This window comes from Vespa crabro, chromosome 25, assembly GCF_910589235.1.
Source record: "Vespa crabro chromosome 25, iyVesCrab1.2, whole genome shotgun sequence".
Taxonomy (NCBI): Eukaryota; Metazoa; Arthropoda; class Insecta; order Hymenoptera; family Vespidae; genus Vespa; species Vespa crabro.
Genome location: NC_060979.1, coordinates 3,534,755 through 3,560,593, shown reverse-complemented (window position 1 = coordinate 3,560,593; position 25,839 = coordinate 3,534,755). Strand labels below are relative to the sequence as shown.

General features: G+C 47.0%; 2 protein-coding genes across 2 annotated transcripts in view; both read right to left on the bottom strand.

Moving 5' to 3' along the window:
- LOC124432542 (ubiquitin carboxyl-terminal hydrolase 10) overlaps positions 1-22,902 on the bottom strand; it is a 39,597-nt gene extending 16,695 nt beyond the window's left edge. Inside the window, exons 1-3 of the mRNA XM_046981590.1 lie at positions 22,694-22,902; positions 17,583-17,819; positions 17,365-17,488 (exon numbers count right to left, since the gene is read on the bottom strand). The gene's annotated coding sequence lies outside the window, so the exon portion shown is untranslated. The remainder of the gene's footprint in view (positions 1-17,364; positions 17,489-17,582; positions 17,820-22,693) is intronic.
- LOC124432490 (dual specificity protein phosphatase 8-like) overlaps positions 1,404-25,839 on the bottom strand; it is an 89,969-nt gene continuing 65,533 nt past the window's right edge. The window contains exon 3 of the mRNA XM_046981473.1: positions 1,404-3,919. Within this exon, the coding sequence (XP_046837429.1) occupies positions 3,712-3,919 (208 nt within the window). The 3' untranslated portion in view covers positions 1,404-3,711. The remainder of the gene's footprint in view (positions 3,920-25,839) is intronic.

The window sequence follows — 25,839 nt, the reverse complement described above, 5'->3', positions numbered from 1 at the left end:
GCTCGCAAAACAACGAACGGAGGGATCAAACGTGGACGCTTATGGGATCAGCGATCTGAAAACGTTGTGTTGTTTCAGGTGAGCTAGCTCTCACGCGCCACACCCTGCGTACCACGCTGGTTTCACCCTGGAGCTACCACCATTCTCCTCGTCACGTAGCGCTTTCAAAATTTTCCAATTGCTTCGTCTCTCTCTCTCTCTCTCTCTCTCTCTCTTTCCACCCACGTTGAAACATTTTTATACGGACATGCGGTTAGAACGCGAACGCATTTTTAAAGAACTCGTTACCTTCCCATTGCTTTACCCTTTATCGTTTGTTACATTTCTACGATAAATTTCTATTTTTAGATTTTCAAGTAAAACGAATCGCCGACAAGGCGATAACACGATTGGAGAGCATGATCGTTTGTGACACCAACGGACGACGAGCGTGCCGGCTAAAGGGGAGAAGGAGCCATTGCCGTAATGGGAAAGCCGTGCATACCGAGCGGGACTCGCCACCCGCATAAAATTAACCCGTTCGTTCGTTTTAATTAACGATACACCGAAAGAAGGAGAAAAAGGGAGAGAGAACATACCAATTACAAATTCAATCGGATCGATTATTTTTCGCGCGGCTGGAAGTTAGCACGGTTCTGAGATTTGTCAATGGGAGAAAAAAATAATGAAACGATGGCTCCCGTGAAAAATGAAAAGAGTATCGTAAGAGCGTGATGCTCGAGGTGACGAGAAAGGCTCGTCCTTAAGGAAGCAGCAGCGTTAAGGTTAACGCGCGGAGAACGGCTCGGCGGTACGATGATGTCTCTATTCGCGATGAAAGAGAGCGATCCGTTAGGTGTGCGAGCCAATGCAACACGTGTGTACGGTTGAGGCAGAGAGAGAGAGAGAGAGAGAGAGAGAGAGAGAGAGAGAGAGAGAGAGAGAGAAAAGTTCACGTGTGCGGTTGTGCACACGAGCGCACCGTACGAGCATGCAACGAGCCACGGGTCATGTGGGGTCAGCCAGTCACGGAGTTAATTAGACGCCGTGGCACGAGGCTCAGATATCAATCGGCTCTTCTCTCGGTAGCCATCCGAGAATGGATGGACCAGGACACACGCGGTTTCCTTCAAACTTTCCCACCCACTCCTTTTGTCGTTTCGACGACGACTTCTTTTCGATATTCATATAAACCTATATGCTCGGCTATTTTACCTCTTCGTTTGCATAACGAACAGTCGTAGTCGAGATTTTGCTCCACGAAAAAGAAACTCTCTCTTTCTCTTTTTTCCTCCTCTTTCTTCGCCGTTACCGTGATTATTCCGACTAATTTAGCCTCATCCATTTGGTCCCCAAGATAGGAAACTCCGTCCTGTCCTCTCTTTTCGTCCATCAAGTACCAAAATATCCTCTGGCGCCTTACCTTTTCACGGTGTCTTTAACGTGTAAGACAATCCAGTCTGCCTATCTGCAATTAGCCGGCTACATTTGTATGACCCGATTACGTTGCTCTGCCAACTCTGTTAAATCCGTGAAGCCTGTTACCGAAATCCGAAAGCTTTAGCCGTGCTTTTTCTAGCATATCTATGGAGTGCAGTATTGTCGTCGCGTTATCTCTCCAATGTTTTTTCCTTTTCCTTTTTCTTTCCCTCGAATCCTCCGAAGTATATCGCGACGATGCGTCGACGATGCGCCATCGACGCGTGTACTCACACACGGCTATAGTTACGTGAGAGTAGGAGAAGCATAGGGATCTACAGGACACTTCGTTAAGGGTCACGATAACGAGCAGGAGGATTCGAAGAACGTCGAAACTCGCTCGCTCTCTCGGATTCGCTTTAGTAGTTAAGGGTTTCGCTTACGCGTTTCTGCCAGAAGAGCGCGAAATGTACGTGGTATACTCGGAGACTACTCGGAAAGAGATGCAGAGAGAGAGAGAGAGAGAGAGAGAGAGAGAGAGAGAGAGAACGCGAGATATAGATACTCGTAGAATCGCGAAACGAGAGGAAGAGGAAGAGGAAGAGGACGAACCGTGACGGAGGGTTCGGGCGTAGGTCTGCCGCCCCTGCTGGCTCGTTGGAGATGGAAGCAATAGGGATCAACTAGTATGCAAATCGCATGTAAATATCGCTCACTCTCCCGGTACTGAACCGAGCGAACCCTCTCTCTCTCTCTCTCGAACCCTCTCACTCTCTTTCTCCTCCCTCCGCTCTTTGTCTGCATCTCTCCGTGGACTTTCTCTCTCTCTCTCTCTCGCTCTCATTCTCTTCTTTACTCTCTTCTTGTTCGTAGGCAGAGGAGGAACAAGAAGAGAAGAAATCAAAGCCGAGGACAAAGCGAACGTGGACGAGATCGTGACGGAATTCTTCGTCGTGCTCTCGAAGCACCCTCTCCTACTCCATCCTTCTCCTTCTTCTTCCATTCCTCCTCTTCGAGAAGAGAGCACTGTCGAGTCAAACCTCGCCTTTTCATCGACATTCGTTTTTTCATTTCTTTCTTTCCTCTCGCTTGCCGCCTTTCTATTTCTCTCTCTCTCTCTCTCTCTCTCTATCTCTCTTTTCGCCCCGCTGCCTATGTTCTTTGTAAACAAGATAATATTGTTATGTAGGCAGAATGTAATGATCCTATTTTGATTGCCGACCTTGATTGTGGTAACAAGTTAGAATACGTTCGATCTCGATTCGTCTCTACAAAGTCATCCGTGGCACTGTTTTGAAAAGTCCTTAGTCAAAGTCGAGCGTCGGAATGGGTAAGACGTGTACAGACGTTAATAAGATGTAAGTTTCTCTTTTCCGCTTTTACGTATTAAAATTAATTATAATCGTACGATAAGACGTAATGTTCCTTCTTTACAGATATATAGTATACATATATGTATAATTATCGATGTTATATAATTATCTATTTCACGATATGTCTATAGGTATATGTATTATATATATATATATATATATATACGCGTGTATTTTTACGTAACAAAGAACACCCTTCGAATTGTATTAGACAACGAACAACGAACAACGAACAACGAACAACGATGAAGAAGATGCGATCCATTAGAAATTAGATTAGAATTAGAATAATCTAGCAGCATCATGCGTTTTACGATTGTCAATCGTAAATGTGAAAGCCGTTCTCGACAACTGCGACACAAATGAATTTCTTGCGTAATCGTTGGAGTAATCCTATCTTTCGTAATTTTCCACAGTTAGTCAAAGTTTTCCCTCTTATCGAGTGGTTTCTTTACGTACGACTTAAAGTCGAAAACGTTAGAAGGTGGTATTCCGTTGATATAGCATTTTCTCGAAAGAAATTTGGAAAAGAAGTTGGGTAAAGCTCGCGAGAAATTAATGCGAGCCGAGTATTAGCCATGGAATTATATGATGACTTTTGTCTTATTTAGGACCAACTGGCGTGTGCTGCGGTACGAGAAAGCCTGCTCGGAGATGGTGACGAGAGAGCGAGCGAACGAAGGAGCGAGCAAGCGAGAGAGAGAAAGAAAGCAAGCGCGAGGGTGAGTCAAGTAAGACCTCTCTAACTCCAGGTATTTTCATCCTATATTCTCCTACCTTCTTCCCTCTCCTCTAACAGCAGCAGGATTACTTGGAGAGACCCGGAGAAGTTCTCCCTTTCTTACCTTTCCGCCTCTTCCCTTCCCTCTTACCACGACTCTGCGTCTTCCTCTTTCCTCCGTCTGCGAATTCGGCTCTCTTACCCTCTACATTACCATTCTCAAAATTCTCGATAAACCGGGGCTCTTCCTTCGTGACGTTTTGCTCCCGACAGGAGACTACAGACCTTCTCTACTACCCTCATCCTCTTTCTCCTCTTATCCTCCTTTTCGTCCTCATCCAAGGCTCCCAGCGTATTTCGACGGAATAATGGCGAGAAACTGGATCTCCTCTTCGGTTTATTAGATTCTTTTCTGCTGAGTTTTGTCCTGAAAAATATACCGTTTTTGAAAAATATACAATGAAAAGAAATTTCTCCGATGGCGGCCGAAGAGGAGAGCTGTAGAAATAAACTAGAGAAATATAAATTTGTCTATAGTATCGATAGTTCGAACCTCTCGCTCAACGGAACGTTCCATCTCCACGTTTTAATAATGCCAGTCTCTCCGGCACCAACGAGGACCGAGGAAGAAGAAGTTTAACGAAGATTGTACCAGATACTTTTAATTGCTATTCCTCCCTCCGTCGGCTTTCGCGAACCTGGAAAATGAAGACGGGGGAGAGAGTGTCGCAGGTCCGTTCTCTCTCCATCCCACTATTCCACTCTTCTATTCTCGATCGTCGTTTCCTCTCTGCCCCGTTATCACCCTCCGCACCCCGTTCACTCATCCTCCTTCTGCCGCCTTTTTATCCCGTGAACCCTCGTGATTTTATCGTCCTTGTATCCTCTCGACTCCCGTCCGTCGAAGAGGTTTGTTATTTCAACGGCGGATAGGCGACAAAGGAATTAATCGGGTCGTCTCCCACTCCCGTCGTCCATGCGACCGACGTTAGCTCGCTCAAGTGTCGTTAATTAAATTGAAACGTTAAAAAACGGGAGATAAATTGAAACGACGCGTATACCAAACAACCCGTCCTTTTTCTCCTTTCTCTTCAAATCTTACCACTCGTAAACTATTCGCTGTTCGCGAAACGTTACGTTTTACGCATCATTTTTATCGAATATTTCGACGTTAAGTATCCGTCGCATGTCGATAAAGAAAGATCGATGCGATTTTCCAGAAGGACACTAAAGGATTCACCAGAGAAGAATAACGTGGAGTATATGTCGAGGCGAGTTGGCCGAGGCATCATGCTGTGCGAGAACGTTCGTATACGATGACGGGGTAGGCTTATAATACAAAGTCCAAAAATCAAAACACATTAATCTCGGCCACGTGGCACCGATCCGCCATCGGTGGTAACAAAACACCACGTAACTGCACTCGAGGCAGTTCGACTTAATCTTTAGAATTTTTATTATTTTACTATTATCCCTTACGATTTAGTTAAGTGTATCGGATCTCTAAGTTAGTCTCTATCAAAGTTCACCTCTGTGATCAGCTTTCTTAAACTTTGTACGATCATTAATTGGAGAGCGAAAGAAAAATCGTTTGCTAATAACGTCGGAAAAAGTATCGGGGATAATATATATATATATATATATATATATATATATATATATATATATATATATATATACATATATATATATGTATGTATATAATAGCGAGGAAGAGAAGAGAGAGGTATTTTCTTTTGCGTCCAGGCACGTACGCGGAAGATACATGCCTTCGCTTATCTAATTCAATTTGGCAATATCATGGCCATTGAGAGAATGAATGATCAGCAAGCAGATATGAAGTTATCTGGTCCCGTGGGACGCGTAAATTGCCATTACCCGCTGTTCTCGACGGTGGAACGCAGAGACTGCCCGCGGCTTTTTAGGGTCCCGCGTCAAAGATCTTAATTATTAATCGCCTTCGTTAATCGAGCGAATCGCCTGCGAGCGTTATTATTTATGTATTTATTCTTTCCGTTCGAAATAAACGGGGCCGAGGGGAAGTATTAGGGATTTTTGCGATCGCATTTTCTCGACTCGTCTTCCGACATTCGACATTCTTTTATTTCCAAGAAATCATCCGAATAGAAAGGTGTATCCTTCGAGTGATATAAAAAAGGAGTAGGATGTTTCCGCGCGCAACGCGAATCCAAGTGCATAACTGTCGTAGAATCGATTCGACGGATATATACGTTTGTTCGGCGATCAGCCCCGATGCTCTCTCGCGCGGAGGGGAATGAGTTTCGAAAAGTCCAACGGGGGGAGTAGAGAGGTTGGCTTGACTGTGACGCGCTTCCGAGGGGTGCCGATGGAAAATCGTGGCGGTGAAGAAGGGGCGCGAACAATGCATCGGAGATTTAGCGTGACACCGACGGTGTAAAACCAGCCTCGTAGATTCTCTCTCTCTCTCTCTCTCTCTCTCTCTCTCTCTCTCTCTCCGTACCAAGGGTTATTTACTTTCTTCGAGAAAAGAAAGAAAAATCTTTAGCTAGATCGCGAATTACTCGAGTCTATTTCGTCCGTTTAAATTCCATCCGTGGTCGATAAATTTTTGACACGTAGAAAGCACTCGCGACTAGTTCACAAATCTCCTCCGGCAAATACGGTGCTTCTGAAGGATAAAGTAAGGGGGTTGCTGCGTTACCTCTCCCTTCGAGTTGCCCCGATCGAGCGTGAAAAACAGAGGGGTCCATTGTAATCTCGTCCTGTGGCTAATGCGACTGTCGTCGGCGTACGAACCGGCTGCAAAGCGTTTTCGTCTTTGGCGACATTAGTCAACGGTCGTTTAGCTCGAAATCCTTGCTTTGCTCAGGGTTTCGGCTAGAGCGTAGCGGTCGATGAACGACCAATTTTTTCAGCTGCCTTTTTCTCGCGTCAAAGTCGAGGAGGAAAAGAAACTTTAAAAGTTGCCACGAATAATAAGGGTCTTTTGATAAGGAAAAATTGTTACCTGTTTTCAAAGTTGCATACAAATGGGCTCACCGTGTACGAAGGGTTGTCTCCCGTCGGATCTCCGTGGGAGCTGACGCACTCTAGTTGAGCCATCATAATCTTCCGCTACACGACTATCTATGCCGATTAATCCCACGGTAGCGGCTCTTACTCTTGACGTTTCTCCGCGTATATTCGAAGATTAATCCGATTGCTCGGTATGCATTTGAATTCCTTCAACTAGTCTTGCCTTTCAACTGCTCCGACATTTGAGCGAAAATCGACGCGAGCGCGAGCGAAAGAAAAGAGAGAGAGAGAGAGAGAGGAAGAGAGAGAGAGAGAGAGAAGGTTGTTCTTTTAACGTGGCTTTATAGAGGGTACCCTTTATGCTGACACAAATATCGCTTATGCCGGCATCGCGCCGCTGTTTTGGTAACCCATCGAGCATTGTGCCTTCCAGAACGGTGTGTACCAAACACCGAGCCCTGTGTACCCAGCAAACACTAACGTCACGTGGCAAGGGCGATCCCTTCGACGGGATACCGAATCGCAAGACTTCCCCTTCACGGATTTGCGCAACGGGTCAGTCGGGCCTCTCTCTCTCTCTCCCTCGTTCTGACGCTCTTCGTGCGTCGGAGATACCGTGCCGCAGAAAAGGTTCGCGGAAGAGTCCTATCTCGCTTCTGGTGGACCTCTCGCAGGGCACCGCGGGAAGCGGCAAACACACGTGCGGTGTCTAGCGTCAGCTTTGTTTGCCCGTCTTTTTCCTTCCATCTACTTATTCATTCTTATTTCTAACGATATGGGATAATCCTAACTGGAGACGAGTTATTACAGCGACTAAGGAACGAAGCCGAAGAAATGAAACGTACGAAAAGGAACTATGCAAATGCGTTAGCCTTTCTACCGAAGAGGAATCGAAAGGAGAAAACATGCTGGAAGAAACTTCACTGGAAAATGATAAATAATGTCGCCGCGAGGCAAAATCGTCCGTGACGGAGGGTTTTCGAAAGGGCACACGCCATTACCTCCGATGTGTCCGCGAAAGAACGATAACGTCGAAGAGGGAAATGTCGACGATGTCTCGTCAAAATGAATATCCCACTCGTATGGAAAATGATGGCGACGTCAAGAAGGGAGAGAGAGAGAGAGAGAGAGAGAGAGAGTGAGCGGAAGCGTTTACCCTTCGTCCGAGAATGAAAATTGTATTGTTGGCCGCCCTTATGAAGATAGGGCGAAGAAGCCGGTATTATATTCGCGTTAGCGATCGTTGCCAAGCAAAGTCGGCGGTCAGCTCTTTCTCGATGGCCATCAATGCGTATCATCAATAATCGCTCTCTGACAGGTCCGGCCGTGGCCTAAGCCGCTGGATCTTTTCGGATTCCAATTCTTCTCGATGGATAGGAATAGCTCGTAAACATTCTGTTTACGGCTCGACGAGTTTTATAAATAAGTCGAATGAAATAAAATGAAATAAAATAAAGTGAAATGAAATGAAATGAAATGAAATGAAATGAAATGAAATGAAATGAAATGATAGTAGGTACTACTCGAGTAAAAGGAGCTTTGGTGGTGCCTCGAGAGAAGCACCTGACGCGTTTACCATCTCTCGTATCCTAGAGGGGAGCGGGCAGCTTTCCTCGCGCGTCGAAGGATATTAAGTCGAAGGGAAGGATATGAGGTGTGTAACGACGTCGATCGTGCGCGCGCGAGTCGCCGCCGTCGTGTGGGTGGGTGTGCTCGCTTTTGCAAGCCGTTGCCGCGTACACGACATCGATCTTCATCCATCAAGTCCTAGTATCGTGGTTTTTATCCGCTGGTCGACGGATTCCTCGGCGATTACTTTCGCGGCAACCATAATAACACGCCAGATGTACCACTAGTTTTCGTCGAACCGCCGCCTGTTCGTTTCGTTTCGTTTCGTTTCGTTTCGTTTCGACGTATGCACGCGGTAAAAGGGATGCGTTTAAGAGAGATAAAGAAACGTTCCAACGTATCGATAACGTCGGCGCGTGTGCCGATCGTTTCGCGACGGAGCGTATCGCTTGGCAATCTCATTCATTTTCGAAGCAATAAAATAAGAGGATGCTCGGTTGGACTAGAAACGCGTGAGAGTGACACGCCCAAGGCACGTTTTTCTCGCGAGCGAAAGAGATCGAAATAGAGCAAAAGGGAAGGAACGCTTTTTGGCATTGCTCCTCTCTTGTTTGCCTTTGGTATTTCGAAGTTAGGCAGAGGTGACCTAGGGTGGTGGGCGTGCGCCAGAAAGGGCGATTGATGATGACGCGGGGAGTCACTTGGCGCTATTGTTGTTAGCGGGCCACGTGCCGCGATAGAAAACGAGCGTGGCCGTCGTCGTTTTGTCGAACGAGACCGGTCCCCGAGAAAACGAGTCGGCTCGCGACAAGGAGAAATGGAGAGAGAGAGAGTGAGAGGGAGAGAGAGAGAGAGAGAGAGAGAAGGAGCTATACACTTCGTGCGTCGCGACGAGATATATGGATGGAATTAATTGATACCGCGTGATCCAGCATCACCGAGATCGGTAGGAAGGGTTGCGTAAGCACCGTGGAAAAAGGTACGATCTAGTGCAAAGTATAGTTCCATCGGGTCGCGTCTAGTTACTCCTCTCACGCTTCGATGAATCCTGATCGACGTTTCGATTCGAAGGACACGTACGTACCGCGATCATTATTTTGACGTATGCACACGCAGGTGTATTCCTATGACTAATGACTGGCGGATATATTAGAAAGCGAAGGAGCTCTCAATGGACCGGTTTTCTTTTCTTTCTTTTTATTCCCATATCTCGTCTAGCTCGTGACTTTGTACCTTGCTTAATAATTATTTGACGTAAGGAATTTACATAATGTCGTTAAAACGATACCTACGTTAATACCTGGATGAAAGCGTCCTCTCCGTCTCCCGCGGCCGAAAGAGACGCGAAAGGTAGCACAGGGAGAGCACGAAAGAAGAAAGATGGAAGAAATTTGGAGAGCGCGACACGTTACTTTCCCGTCGACGCACTCGACGTACCAAGTCGTTATAAAAATAATCAAACTTTCGAGAAGGTAGGTGGAGAAACTCGACGGGTAGCGGAGACAAGCATTTTACGGGACCGACCTCGGCCTCTTCGCGTCATCGTCAGGACAGCTCATTACGTTTGACGATTATGCATTAATTTGCACCTAGCGATACATCAAACGATTTTTATTCATCCTGCGTCGAGGGCAAGTTTTACTCTCGAGATGGTGGCCGGTCATGGATACGACGGGAATCGTCGCCGTCGTCGTCGCCGTCGCAATAAGCGAAGCAGCGATCGTCGTAGAGACGTAAGCGCCGAGATTCCTCAAGTTTTATATTTCGTCGTGAGTCTTCCGTCGAGAATCGAGTCTAGGTACACGTAACTATATACATACACTATACACAGACGTCAAAGGACCCGGGATATGATAATCTCGGTGGCACGTTGAATGTGTAACGAGTTTTCCCCTTGGCGACGGAGTGGACCCGCTCTCTTCTGATTAGCTTTGCCTTTACGTACTTTTGCCGTCGAGTTACTCCCACGGTAAGCTTCTTCTCGTTTCGGCTTTCGCGCGCAAATGACTTTGAGAAGGGAGAGGCCACTCCGGTCGATATTTATTCCAGCAGGTAGTTACGAGCGTTTCTTTCGGGAAGGGCAGGGGGGGGGGGCGGGAAACGAAAGAAAAAAAGAAAACGAGAGAGGAAGAAAAAAGGAGAAGAGAACGAGAAAAGATGACAAATTCTCGATATAATCTAACCGGACCATTTCAGGCGCGAAGCGTATTAGGCTTAGACGGTAAAAACGTAACAGATTGGAAACCGCATTCGGTTAGACGTCGATCGGTCCCGTTCCTGACATTATATCCCTTCCTTCTAACGCAACGTAAGCGTGTGTCCTCGATACATTGGTAGTCCTATTAACTAATGCCAGGACCCCTGTCGAACGCAATGCCATACGCGCACCAGCCAGCCAGCCAGCCAGACAGCCAGCAAGGCAGCGAAGCAAGCCGGTGAGCATTCAGTCGGTCGAGCTCCGCTAGAAGCACGTTGCTACCGAGCACGAGTCGGTGGTAGGACATGGTTGGTACGACGGGACAGTTTAAGCCCTGATATATCGCCCACCGACACTCCCAACTTCTGTCGCACTTTCTGTAGCGCTTTTTTGTTACGACGAGACCGAGCCACGGCCTGACCATATGTCCACGGAAAGTGGGAACCCTATGGGGTACCACCCCCGCTCTCACCCTCTCGCCTACGTCCACGCACGTTTTTCGCCGTTCAAGGTAGATATTTCCTGGACGACCCTATCTCTCGACCTGTCACCGGCTGCCTTTGGATGTAAATCATTCTGTCGGACCCTACCCTAAGGTGTTAAGCTCGTACACGTCGGAAACAGTAAGATCCTCGGCATGAGGATCCTACTTGGTTCTTTTTCGATAAAGTCGAGGAGAAAAGTGTCTCCCTATTGCAAACGATTGCGCGTACCTTAGGAAAGATGCGCATCTGCAAATTTCTCCCTTTTATTCATCGCTTATTTTCGATTTCCGCCGATAGGAGACGTTGAAGCGTTTACACGGTTCAACGATTCTTCGTTCCTTTACGCCTTTGGCTTTCCGGGTATGTGGGTGCATTTAAACGGACTTGGATAAGCCATGCCTCAAAGGGGAAGCCCACTTTGCACGTAACAAATGATGCCACATGTTCGAATCTTGACTCTCTCTCTCTCTCTCTCTCTCTCTCTCTCTCTCTCTCTCTTACTCTTCATCCAAGCCGCAGGGCATGAAACGTTCGGTTCGGTGCCTCGGAATATAGGGTCTTCCGTCGTCGGCGCGTAATTCGTACGGCCGATGTTCGCGGAGAAGAGGACGAAGGGAGGAGTAGGAGACAATTTACATCGGGCTAACTGCCGCGCTGGGACCATTTTCAACGAGCACGAATCGAATCGTTCCTACTTACTTGTTAATGCCGCCTTATGCGCGTTCACGGGATGAAACGGGCGTTAAAAATCATTTGATTAGAAGCGTAAAGGAAAGAAGGAAACAAAAAGTAAAAAATATTTCGAATTCTGTCGATTCTTTCGGGACGAGAATGTAAAGAGAAAAGGAAGGGAGAAAGAAATAACTAAAAGGAGTAGTAAGATTATCCGAGGCTGACAAGAAATTCCTTGAAAGGGAGACCGCGAGAGTCGAGAGACCGTAACTGATGTCGACGGATGGTAGCATTGAAACGGACAACGGGCGTACGTCCGTTTTCATCCCTTCTACCGCTCTTCCTCGACCTTTTCATCTCTTTGTCGCTCTCCTCGGAGTGCCACTGAGCTGCAGGTGAGTATCCGTCATCGTGTAGTGCTTAAAAAGGTTAACCGATTGCTGGCTCTTTATCAAGTACTTACGGACGACGGAAAAAGTGGTTGGGTTGCTGAGCGAGCGAGCGAGCGAGCGAGCGAGCGAGAGAGAGAGAGAGATTCGTTCGCTTTCTATACGTACGTCGTTCATTGTGACTAATTCTGACATATGTCTACGACAAGGTGTATAACAAAAGGGTGCCGATCTCGTATTCAACTGTTTCTCGCGTCGTTGCTCGTCTCCGCGAGCGTAAGATACGTTTTAGATCTTTTACGAGAAAACGTTGGAAGCTGAGAGAGAGAGAGAGAGAGAGAGAGAGAGAAACGCATCCTCTCGACACGCTTTTCGTCAAGCATCAATGGTACCATTCCGTACTAGTACTTTCGAAACGATGGATGAACGTTCGAATCCCGACGGTCTAAATTGGACGCTAGATCTTTATCGAAATATATCACGACGTTCTCTTTTTTCTTCGTGGCGATCCTTCGTGGTAGATAAAGTGCGATTAATGAGAGTGTTGCGTCGACGCGATTAAAAATTCACTACCAAAATTGAAACGTGCTTTTTAGCACGGGTGAGAGATAAGGAGACTAGCGTCGAGTTTAAAAAATAGGAACGGTGTCCTCTCGTATCGACGATCATAATCGACGACATCGATCATGATCGATTGTTGCAATCGTGCGTTAAGTCGTTACTTGACCTGGAAAGAGGCAGTTCGAGTTCTACGAAAAATAATCAATAAACGGATGTCGGTAATTTTTTAACGACCAACCCGTTGTGCTCTGCTCACAATGGCTATACGCGCGGCTCTTATCTCGATATGGACGATACGATCGTCGAAGGCACGTTTAATATCGATTAAGCGATATGCTGGACGACAGAGAGAGTATATATATATATATATATATGTGTGTGTGTGTATATCTATTAAACGATGGGTATACATTGAATCGAGCTATACTGGCAATTGTCCAGCGACCAGGATGGCTACGCCGAGCTTGATAGAGTTTCAAAATAAAAAAAAATGTTTCGTATCTCTTTAATCGTGCTTACAAATCCGAGAGGAGAGAGAGAGAGAGAGAGAGGCAGCGATGGTCGTTGTTAGCCGGAAGGCTAACGTCGATGGAAATCGACGTTTGGAACATTCTGACGTAATCGTTGGGCAAAAGGCGGATAAACAATTCCATTATATTTATCAGATAATGAAAAGACGAAGGATAAAACCGCAATAGTCTGCGAAAGGAAGCGAAAGACGAATAGGAAGAAAGAAGATGCCGCAACATAAAGAATTCACCGTGTCCCTCTCGCTTTCTCCCTCTCTCTCTCCCCTTGTCATTAATACCAGGCGACTGTTACATATGGATGAGAGAGGTGGGTTAGGCCAGAACGACGAGATGCTGGCTGCCGGTGGTGGTACGAAACGAGAGGAAAACGAAACGGGATATGGGGAAGCAAACTCATCGACTAAAAGCATCCCGCGGAAAGCCAAAGTCGTTCCGCTTTATTCTCGAATCTTCGGCCCCCAAAGAGTATCTTAGTATCGCAAAGGAGTTCCTCTGCTCTCGAAGAGTTCAAGATCGACTTAAAAATAACTCGGCAAACGTTAAATCTCTGTAAAGTTCACGACGACGCATCCTTTTCCATTTCTTCGGCTTCGATATAACTAGAGATAAAATCGTATCTTGTATTTTATCGAATGTATGTAACCTTTTCTCTTGCTAGTCTCATATATCACAGAATCTCGAGTAATTCGGTACGACTTTCGCGGCAAGAGGTTCACGCGCCGGGACGGATTCGCGAGACTCGCGGTGCTCGGATTCGTTCTTTTCGAGAAAGACGATAAATCTGAACGTACCCCCGTATATCTTCCGGTTCGCTTGAGGGAGAGTAAACGCAATATAGGTAATGTTCTGGCTGGCTACTTAACAAATTGCTACAAATTGCGGCGAGCGTTTAGCCGTCGGAACCGTTCGAGTTTGCGAGGCCTTCTTTTCCTATCCCCATCTCGTTGTTGGTTTCTCTTGCGGTGGCATCGAGGGGTCGGCCTTTGCTTTCGTCGGCGAAACGATACGGTGGTGACCACATGGTGCTCCCATATGTCCGACGATGGTGTACTCACCCTTAATGTCGATCGTGTCCGTCCACGAGGCTCCACGTTGCCTGGATGATGGAATTGGTCGAGATAGAGACAGATAGATAGATAGATAGATAGATAGATAGAGGAGAGCGAGAAAAAAAAATAGTAGCGGAAAGAGATTGGACGAGCTCGAGAGAGAAACACCGAAGAGGTTTATAGGAAGGGTCGTTGTCCCTTTTAAGATCAAATACCATCGCGTGGATTTAGTTCGGTGTTGGTATTCGTTTACCAGGGTGTCGATCTCATTAACTCCCAATGGATGGACACGAGGGAAAACGTTTAGCCAATGAAAAGTAAAAAAGTTGAAGAGTAGAAGGTGAAGGAAGGTTCTTAAATAGCGTATAGGATACCTGGGCTTCCAGTACGCTTTGTCGTGGACGACTCATTAATCGCGGGTCGAGAAGGAGGCGCCTCTCTAATGGTACTTTAAAGGCGATACCCTCGAGCCAATCGGATCGCGTGCCGAACACGGATCGTCCGGCTTAATTTCACGGGTATTTAACGCGGTTTCGCTTAACAATGATTCAATCAAGTTGGATTTATTTGGCCGGGATTCGGTGATCGCCGGCACGAGGCGCGGTCATTAGGGCCTTCCCATTGGAAACGCCTCCAAGCCTTTTTGACCGAATTGAACGTGCCTATTCGAGCTATTATATCCTTATTCTTTGTACGATCTTTTTTCGCTAGCGGATACGTCACTTACACGGTCGTCGAAAGATTTTCAACGATTATATTATTTCGATTTAATTTTCTTCAAACGGTAGACAGAAATTTACGCGCGCGAATGTGCGTGCGAAGGAAGGAAGGAAGGAAGGAAGAAGGAAGGTAGGTAGGTAGGGTAGATGAAGGGATGGACGGCAATTCGGTGGCCGTGCGAAATGTTGTCAGGCAATTTTCTTGGCCAGTGCCTCTGAATGCCGCAGATTTCCATCTAGGTCCGTCCTCTGTGGCGCCGGTGTGTACTGCCGTTGGGTAAATACACCCTTTCTCAACCCCTGCGAATTCTCCTCGTCGACAGTCATCGTCGTCGTCGCCGACGTCGTCGTCGTCGTCGTCGTCGTCGTCGTCGTCGTCGTCGTCGTCGATGCGGTCGTACCACCCATGCTATATAGTGCTCGCACCGGACCTCGTTGTTCTCCTCCATCGTAGGTTATATCTCTTCTCTCTCCCTCCCTAAACCGCATCGACCACACAACTGTGATTATAATTCGCAGCCCCCGTTGACAGGAGCAAGCGCGAGCTCCCTTTCATTCCCCTTCCTTCCTCGTTCCCGTCCATCCCGGCAGGGATCGGACGTCGTGTAAAGGATTATGCACGCGGATTTAACTGATGAATCACATTGTCGTCTTGATTCGCGGTGGCGTTAATTTTCGATGCCCCGCTCTGTCTCTCTGGGAACCGTTTACGTGCGCACACACGAACGCGAGCCGTCTAGACGTACGAAAGCAGCAGCAACCAGTCATTTATATCGCATGAAAAAATTCTCTCCAATTTGGACAATAAGGAAAAGAGGTTACTCTGTAGTAAAAAAAAAAAGCGATTACTTGTGCCACGTATTACGAATTTATCCTTTGTTACATAGGCAAGCTTAAATGCGTTTCGAAAAATATTAACTCGGCGAGAGTGTTCTTTAGAAATTATTATATATCTTACGTAAAATAAGAGAAAGAGAGATGGCCGTTCCACGACTGGATATTTTCGTAAAAGTACAAAGAAAGAAACCGGTTCGCGTGGAAAGAAGGAACGTGCGTTACCGCGCGCTAGCACCAAATTATAGGTCGTATAGAAAGTCGCCGAGATGTTTCTAAGGACGATAATTACTTACGAGGAACATGTACTTGTCCCTAATGTATGTTGCCAATATCGTTTGGCCGATTGACGACGGAAATTCGCGAGGGGCTTCGTTATATTGGAAAAATTCACTAACGAGGAACGTTTGGAAATAATCGTTTGGTCATTAATTTACATCGATCCACTCTCGGGAGATTACAGCTTGGCGCTCGTAAGAGAGCAAAACCGTGATTTAACGGAGAAGAGAGCTCGATCGCTCGACGTGCCATAATGACCGATCGTGGTCGCGGTAATTTAGCGTATTCACGTAATTTATCGTCGGTAGTAGATACTTTCTTTAAAAGCCGAAGCGAGCCAAACGATCTCTCCTGCCTCTCTCCTGCCTCTCTCCAGCCTCTCTCCAGCCTCTCTCCAGCTTTTCCCCTGCGCATTGAGTTCGTCGTCACCGTCGGACGGGAGCAAACAATTTCCATTCGTTTGGAAACGTTTCTAATCCGCCAACAACGAGATTCGGGGGGTACAGCCATCAGAATTAACTGATTCCCATTTGCGGAGAGAGAGAGAGAGAGAGAGAGAGAGAGAGAGAGAGAGAGAGAGAGAGAGAGAGATGATCGTGGTGCCGGGCTTATTAATTTTGCCAATAACGCCGCGAGGAGGGTGCTTCCTCCTCGCACAGATGGCGTATCACAAGTCAATATACTTTTCCGCAACGAAGCACCCCCCGGGTACGAAGAACACGTGACGGGTTCGGAAAAGTTTAGCTACGGTCACTAATAATTTCTTTGACCCTGTGCTCCTTGAATACGCGCTCGTCCAAGAAAAAGAAGAAGAAGAAGTCTGTAAAAGCGCATCTTCGTCGTCTATAAACAGTTTCCCCTTTTTTCTTTTTCTACGCTTGACGTTTCTCTTTCGTAGAGGGTTAGAGGAGTATATTTCACTTAAATATAGAGGACCGGTTGGCGTAAATACTTGTACGACGTTGGACATATTCACGCTCTTCGAGCGAAGGAAGAAGCTGCAGCAGCAGCAGCAGCAGCAGAAAGAGTAGGTAATGAAGAAGGAGAAGAAGAAGTCAGCAGAGGACAGGCAAGAAGCCGAGAGTGGGGGGCAAAGATGCTTCTGCCAGAGTCAGGACACGATCGTGGACCATGGACCCGTGGAGAGAGGAGAATAAAGTAAGCTCCAGCGTACGTGTACGTGTGTGAGTACGTACGAAGGAAAAGAGGAGGGAGCCAGATAGAATGAGAGACGGAAAGAACGAGCCCAGGAAGGTGTGGTAAAGGGAAGCGGTGGAGGAAGAGGAGAAGAGGGAAAGAGAGAGAGAGAGGGAGAGGAAAGACGGTCGTGGAGGAGGAGGAGGAGGAGGAGGAGGGGGGGAGGAAGGAGAGAGAAAGAGAGGACATCCCCCTCTTCTTTGCGGGTTGACTCGAACGCTGGCGATATCTCGACCAATCAAATCACGCCGTGGGCTCCGCCTTTTATCATTATTTTACTTGTTTTCCCCTTACTTCACCCTCATTGGATGACATTCTCCGGGCCATTTCGCAGGGCAAAAAGGTACCTTTGCCCGGGAAAGGACGACTCCATGCTTTCTCGGCCGGTACCCACCTGGTTGTGCCCTCCCGGTATCCTCCTGGTGCCCTCTTGGTACTACTCCCTTTTTCGTTCCCAAAAGAGTTCTCCTTGCTCTTTTCCAGAATATCTCAGCAATAATGTCGCCCAGCAGAAATTTCTATTGATAGGACGAAACAGAAAAAAAATGTATATTATATATTATAAAGTTAATGGATAAAGAAGGATGATAATTATACGCTTGTGGCACTTACGAATGATAAATTTTAACATAGCTTTGAACGCAAACAGCTCGATCGAATCCATAATGAACGTCCAAGGTTAGCTTCGTTGCTCGATTATGAACTCCCGAGGAAAGAATACGAAAGATCGATACGAGAGAAAGAGAAGCGGTTACGCGTTCAAGTAACACGGTTGATCCGGTATACCGCATTGCACCGTATTGTATGTATATCGAGCTCGGTAGAATCGCGGCTCCAGGGAGTTGGTACCTGAAAGAACAATGTTACGGAATAAAGGAGGAAGAAGAAACGAGGTCCGGGATCTTTCTTCGCTCGGAGATCGCAAAGACTGATGAGGAAAAGACCCGACGCGATACTTTAGCACGTCCACGTGTTTCTTCTTCTCTATCTCGCCAAAATCCCTCGAAAATATCGGTCGGACCGGTATATATCGTACTGCGTTCGATAAGAATTCTCCCATATCGTGACGTAAGATAATGGAGAGCGATTTGTTTCTATGAACATCGCAACATCCTTGATTCGATTTCGATCGATGTGACTTCACAAAGAGTTCGCATCCCGAAGGAAGAAAGGCACTCGAGCGGTACGGTTCGCAAATAATTCCGAAATTTCGTTGCAGAAGTCGACAGGAGAAGGGTGGGGGGAGGGAGCGAGGGGACGAAAAGCGGATAGCGATTTGTTCGGAAAGCAATATAGCGGACTATCACCACTGTGCTGGAGTGTGAGCAGTCGAAGGAGGAGGAGGGGGTGGTGGAAGGGCGAACGGGGGTGCCCTTTTCCTGAAATTTGCATGAGGTATTAAAGCGCGGTGGCTGCGTTCACCAGCGGAGTTCCTGTTTGCCGACACCGAGTGCCGAGGATCAAAGGACCTCTGCGTTCTCGTCTCTCTTCCCTTCGCTCTTCGACGAACGAACGATAAAGAGGGACAGATGGATGGATGGATGGATGGATGGATGGATGGATGGATGGATGGATGGATGGATGGACGGACGGACGGACGGACGGGCGGGCGGGCAGGCAGGCGTTCGGGTGGACGGATAGATGGAATCGAGAGGATGAAGAGAGAGAGAGAGAGAGAGAGGAGTAAGAGAGAGGGCAGAGAGATTCGTTCGAAGGCTTTCGAGCGCGTTTGCCTTTGAGAAACCTCGTGACGACGGGAGGCAACTTTGACTGTTCGAACTCGGCGACTTTTGTCGTCGGAACGATTCCGAGGTACGACAACTGATTTCTTCGTTCGTAGGATATCAGATAGGATTTGTGTCGAAGGTAATGCGTCGAATCGACGCGAGAGAAGAAAACCGAACGAAACGTTCTCCTCCTGCACGTCCTCCTCCTGCACGTCCTCCTCCGCCGCATTGGCCTCGCGCGTTTCGCGTAGAAAGACGAATGGCCTAGGGATCCTTGGACTCGACGGCCATGCGGATGATATTCCAAGAATGTTAACGCGCGTAATCATATTCTTGCTCGCATCGTGCACCGTAAAAAAGTTAGCTGGCAGTGATGTATGCCGGCGAGGGCACGCATCGCATAAGTAAGGAGGGCCTTGTGCCCATTCATCAGGCAACAGGGGAAGAGTAGGACCCCTGAAGAAGCACCGCTTTCGTCTACCGGGTCGACGGCGAAGAGGACGGGACTCTGGTTCGTTGTCTTCAACGACGAGACAACGTCGAATCGTAATAGTCGTTGAAGAGAGAACTGACTCGGCGTCTCATAAAATCTTCTTAACGAGACCGGAGAATCGCACGAAACTTTAGAGAATCCCGACGGAATAAAGTCGATTCCCGGAATGATTCACGAGGCGGCTGTCGAAGCGCATTTTAGGCGAGCTATCCATACCACGCTCTTCCAAGGATCTATATATATTTACCTTTATGTATATATAGATATATATATTCTTAGGGGGTGTGCGCGTACACACGCGTGGGTTCCTACGAAGGGGGAATGCAAAAAGGTCGCGGTGGTTCGGGCTACCTCGGCGCGTTTTACAAATTATTCAATTAGCCTCGCGAATTAAGGTATGCATATTCATCGCCCCCTGATACGCGTATGCGCGCTTCCTGCGAGTGAGATACGCGTACGTGTGCGCGACTCTTTCTCTCCGGCCGAACAACCAACAGCAGCATCACCGAGAGAGAGAGAGAGAGAGAGAGAGAGAGAGAGAGAGAGAGAGAGAGAGAGAGAGACAGACCGGCCTCGGCTCCGGAACGACGCATAAACAATTCGGATTCGTGCCACCTTCCCCGCCGAGCCGCGTACGCCGAGTTAGACGCTCTAACGAACTCGCATTCGAAATGCATTCCCGAATGCATCCGAAATGCAAGGAGACCACCACTCTCCAACTTATTATTTCGACTCGGTTATCGTTTAAAGAACGCACTGGAGTAGAAAGGAATGGGCCGAATAAAATATCTCCTAGGTAAAATAGTAGAAGGCGGTTACGGCTCGGGAAAGCTGTAACCTCTGTGTCGCGGCGGTTGGTTCGCGGCTACGGTCGCGACCGCGGCCAGGCTTGCGTTTAAAACAACGCCGAGAAATGCACATTTTAATCGTATCACTAATAGCCCGACGTTTATAAGCCTCGGTGTGTCTCATGAATACGCATGTTGCTCCCGGTGACAACGGTACAAAATTAATGCGAGCCGGAATAGTCCGCCGCGGTGGGGCCTACGCCGCGGCGAATGGCCTACCGCCTTCCGATTTCCACAGCGATCTTTCCTTCTTTTCTCCACGACGCGTCGAAGAATTCCCAGCGTTCCTTTTTAAGATCGGCAAATTCGATTGCAAGTTGTTTATTAGCCAGGCCGTTTTCTATCGATAATAACAGAGTGAGCGAGCGAGAGAGTAGAGTAAATGCGGGCCAGGCCGAGCCGTTAAATGCGAATAAGCCACCACCAACGCGTGTCGATCGTTTGCCCGTTAATGACATTATAATTCGCGATAATTAATTGTTAGAAGAGCGATTAATACGTCTCCGAAGGTAACGACGGTAGAGGCGGCATAAAGCCACTGCTCACCTAGCTGCGTTTATGCACATCGTCGGGATATATTCTACCCCGTTTAACTTACTATCACAGAGCCACATCGTGCTCCTTAATAACATGTAGATGTATTCGAGATCGTTCGATTAGATAGTGTAAGGCTATTGATCAGGAATGTGGATAAATTAGCACTTCCCCGGTTAAAGCGAGAGAATCGCCCGCGCGCGCGCACACCTTTCTTTACTCAAATTTGTCGTCGCGTTTTATTCCGAGGCCTGTTGCGTATACGCGATACCAAGACCGTTAATGGAGGAATTAAGTCATAATGTTATCTAGTTATGTTAAGAGCCTAGAGTTTCTCGTCCATATCCGTCCTCTCTTCCTTGTATATAAATGTTCTCGACAGGAGAGAGAGAGAGAGAGAGAGAGAGAGAGAGAGAGAGAGAGAGAGAGAGAGAGAGCGAGCAAACTTGAGCGAAGGAAAACTTCTCTTGGTACGATCGCTCTAATTGGCCTTCGAACATCACCCGCTTCTCTTCTTCGTCCCTCTCCTCTCTGCTCCTTGCGTCTTACCTCAGCTGGCTTATCTCGGTGTAACGATACAAATTAGAACGATGTACTGTTTTCAATAAAGGACAGAGAGAAAGAGACAGATCGTTACGTAGGCGCGCGCGTTCCTTACGTAAACACACTACGTTATGCGAAATGTATCGGATGGATGCATTAGACCAGTTCCACGTGTCTGGCTCGTGAGATCGAATCGGTGAGATCGCGTCGTCGTCGTCGTCGTCGTCGTCGTCGTCGTCGTCGTCGTCGTCGTCGTCGTCGTCGTCGTCGTCGTCTAGTCTCGACTTTATTCGAGATCGCTTTAATAGGCGAACGAACCGATGTGTATGGCATCTTATGTAAAATGGCGAATATCGGGAGATATTGCGGTCGTGCTGTATCGTAACGGTTAGATCCTTTATTGTACGTCGTTTCTGTATCGAAGAGAGGCGTAACGAAAGATAAAAAAGAAACATTTCTCTTTCCTCGTTGAATGAAATTATTTCGAGAGCAGGTGTCCAGGATGGGTCGGCACATATACAATATATAGGCAAATCTTTTTCTACAGGAGAATCGTTTTGTTAGTTTTGTAATTGAGTCAAACTTGAAACGTTAACGACGCCAGCTTATCGAGTAGTAGAGATTTTTCATATCGGTCAAGTGCACGTTCTAATCGTGCAATTATCTTTCTAAATTCGTAAGAGTTGACTCGCTTACGCCATCTTTATATTACCTTATAAAAAAGAAGATCCATCTTGTACGTTGGTCGATAGGAAGATGAAGTCGCATGTAATATCGGGCATATATCGTTTACACAAAGTTCTTAGAAAAGAACGGAAGTAATCAACGGTTAGGTTAACAGATCGATTCGTACGGTAGAGTTTCCGAGATCGTAAGCCGATAGAGACGCGCCAAGACCGTTCAAAGTTCCTCCTCCTTCGCCTCCGCCTCCTCCTCCTCCTCTTCTCCTCGTATTATTTCCATCGAGGAATAATCGTGATTATGGCGATTAGAGAGTCGTATATACTTACTCGTATACGAGAGTGTGTGCATCTGTGCGCGTCGAACGGTTCCATATATCAGGCCAAGCTTTGCGTAACGTTCCAACGCGTATAATCTTGCTCTCAATTAACTCAATTACTCGGCTCCCTCTTTTAATTATCTGTCAAACGGAATTATTATCGCGCGCTCTAATTGGTAAATTTATAAGTTAATAAATATCGCGTTGAATAAAGAGTCGCGCGGGCAATGGTCCGTTTCTGTTTGCGTTTTCGTTGAGGGACGTATCGAAGGAGGACGAAAGTGAGACGAGTTACGAGCTCGATAGTTTCGGTTTGCCGTGCGAGAAGCTATTTCACGTTTCTCGAGCAGGTGAGGCCCTATACGAAATCGGTAGTAAGATCGAGGAAGAAGGAGGAAGCGAGATATTTCGAGCGAAACGAGATCGAGGGTGACGCTGCCGAAATAATAATAGCCGAGCGTGTTGTGTCCGTCACGGATGCTTTTTCGTCGGGCTCCTATACGGTTCCCCTAATTTCTTATCTGGCAAGGTAATTTGATAGATCGCCGATAGAAGCACCTTCCTATAAAACGACGAACCTTGGCCCATGAAGGAACGGCAAGCTGGCGTTTCTACGCGTCGTCGTCGTCGTCGTCGTCGTCGTCGTCGTCGTCGTCTTTGCTCTCTCGGACAGGTGCGTTGCTTCGAGCGAGATACACCTGACCTGTCCGCGCGATTTCAAAGCTGCCCGCAGAGTTAACGAGCAGGTCGTCCCTTCTTTCCGTTCTCTTCGTTCTCTCTTGTCGTCCTTCAATTAAAGAAAAATCGCCGTTTAATACTTGCCAAGCGTGGAAACTCCGTTACGATTAATCGCTCTTCGTCGAGATTAAATAATTATAACGCGTTCTTGGGGTTAATGAGCCGCCTAATCGAATTATAATACGTCTCGCGTGTATACGAAGAATTTCATTTTCTACAGCTCGCGTATGGCCGCTTAAGTATTCAGCGCGATAATTGAGTTAAAAAAACTCGCGCTGCACTTCCTAATGCCGTTGAATTCGTCAAGTTTTTGCTCCGAGCCAAGGGGAAAGTAAGCAGACTTTTAATTCCTTTCCATTCCTTTCCTATAATCCGTCTAACAATAAGTACAAAAGGAGACCAACTCGAAGGAACACGTACTCGCCTCGCGTATTTTTCAGGCACGACTCGAGAATCCGCGAGTTGCTCCGACGGAACGTGCACCGCGGATCGTACTTTTTAAAGGAGCGTGACTTTCCGCGTTCCCACGGGACGTAGGCCCGGACTTTTGTCCCATGATCGAGGATCTTTTTTTCTCTCTCTCTCTCTCTCTCTCTCTCTCTCTCTCTCTCTATCTCGTCTCGTCCGGACGTTCGTTCGTTCGTTCGTTCGCGCACGCACTCGTGACGGACGAACGGACGAACGGACGAACGGACGAACGGACGAACGGACGAACGGACGGACGGACGGACGAACGGACGACGGAGCACGTATACACCGGAGCTTCTACGCGCACGGTACAGTCCGGCAGCACACCAGTTTTCCTTTTTTTCGCGATTGCTGGCGAAATCGTTTCTCCCGATAAAACGCATTTAATGGATTTTGCGATATTTCTCGCAGGAGTGAAAAAACTTTTTAAAAAACGCAGGGGACGCCATTTGGGACGATTAGAAACGATGGGAAAATGTTTCCTTACAAAAGGTACTCATCCTTCGTTGGTATCACGGACTGTACGTACGTGATAATACGCACACAAACTCAGGACCGAGCCACCGGCTACGTGATACACGTTTCTACGTGGGTGCTGGACGTTTTACGACTTTCGGTGGACTTGGAAAAAGCAAGTCTGTGCTTGACGTCTTTCACAACTTTATGCCTCTTATTTTTTCTCTTTTTTTTCCTCCTTTTTTTCCTCCTTGTCATTTCGTCGCGACAGATCGGATCTTTTCTTTCAGTCTCTCTTCTTTCTTTCTCTCTTATCGCCTTATCTCATGTCTTATGTCTTATGTTCGATTTAACATTGCGTTTTAGTTCGAAAAAGAAAACTAGATCAAAGGATTCTTCTTCTTTGACATGTCGCCGCTTTACGCGTCAAAAAAAGATCTTCCTTTTACTCCCTCGAATCTATTAATCACGCAAAATTAATTAATTAAGAGAGCAACAAAGAACTCGAAGGATCGTCTATTTACGGTAATATTCTTGGTAAAGATTTTTGGTGCGGTTGCGGTTGAATAGTTGAGTTGAACTAGAGGAAAAGAATTTCTTGTCCACCTCGAAGAAGACGTTCCTTCGGGATACGAGCGGTGTTAGCTTTTGTCGTTATACTTTTTTTTTTTGCCTCGTCATGGCACTTTTGGGGTCTCGTCTCTTCCGCTCGTTAGTCGGCGAGTCAGAGCTTATGCTAATTTTAAGTAGTCGCCTCTCCCCTCCCAGTCGATTCCTTCCTAAAGCTATTAGGCGATCATCTCGGATTATCCCGCGATTCCGAGTTTACTCGGAGACTCGACTTTTCTAAGTTTTCTTCTTTCTTGCTCGCCCGAACGTCGCGAGAAGGAGGCTTATATTATTCGATGAGAGGAGGAAGAAAAAAGGAATCGGCTTTCGTAGATGCTAGACGGAAATTTTTCCGACGGAACGAATCGGAACGAATCGAAACGGGCCGCGTTCTCCATTAACTCGATCGTACGATCGTTCAAGGCCGTGGACATAAAACAACTACGTTATAATATTACGAGCGTCCAGACGTTTCCGTTTCTCGGAAAGTAGTAGTCGCTTAACGAGTCCATACACGAAAAACGATGGTTTATGCATCGGATCCAATTATCGCCGGGTCGGTTATCAGATTCCCCCATCCCCACCCCCCTTTCGAAGGAGTAATTTCACGTTACGCGGACTAAAATGTTACTCCTATCTCGTTATTATTACGCTATCTCGTCTCATTATTCTATTAAGAAATGATTTTTCCGTGAGCAAGCTTCGCTACCGAGTAACAGTACACTCTCGGGGTCGTTACTTCATTACGACTTTTCTCCCCCTTTATTATCGAGAAAACGCGCGCGACCTGCTCGCGCGCCGAGAGTTCCAACAATTAGATTCCCAAGAAATTACGATCGCCTTCTCTCCACATTGTTTCGTTCGTTGCCGTCGTATCAAAGAGTTAGTTTCGTGCGTAACGCCTCGCGCTCGGAAAAGCAGAGGTAAAGGTACTACGAGTTCGATAATGACGACGCCGATAATAATCAGTAATGATAAGTAATGTGGTAACTCTTATGAATGGAAAGAAGAAAAGCCATTTTCCATGGCAAATAATGTCGAGGTGGTGTTATCCTCCCCCATCCCTTTGGGTATTCTTTTACCTTTTTATGATGCGACGTCGAACGTACGACTTTACCTTTGATTTATACTTCCGACAAGCGTAACGAACTCGCGAAAAGAGAATCAATAATAACGCTCGGTTCTAAGATAATATTTTTGTATCGATCTTCTAAACTGTTCTTTCGTCGGTATGCCCAATAGTAGTCTCCCAAGAGAAAGGTGGAGAGAGAAAGATCTATCGCGTTTTCTTATATCCCAGCCTAATCAATATCCCAGGAACCGAAGCAAAAAATTCTTGCAAGATTTTTACTCGACGGGTTTCTACATACTTTTCCAAAAGGATCTCGGAGAGCATGAATCAAAGTTCGCCCCGTCGCTCTCGCGATATTTATTGCTCCGTTCCGATTTAGTC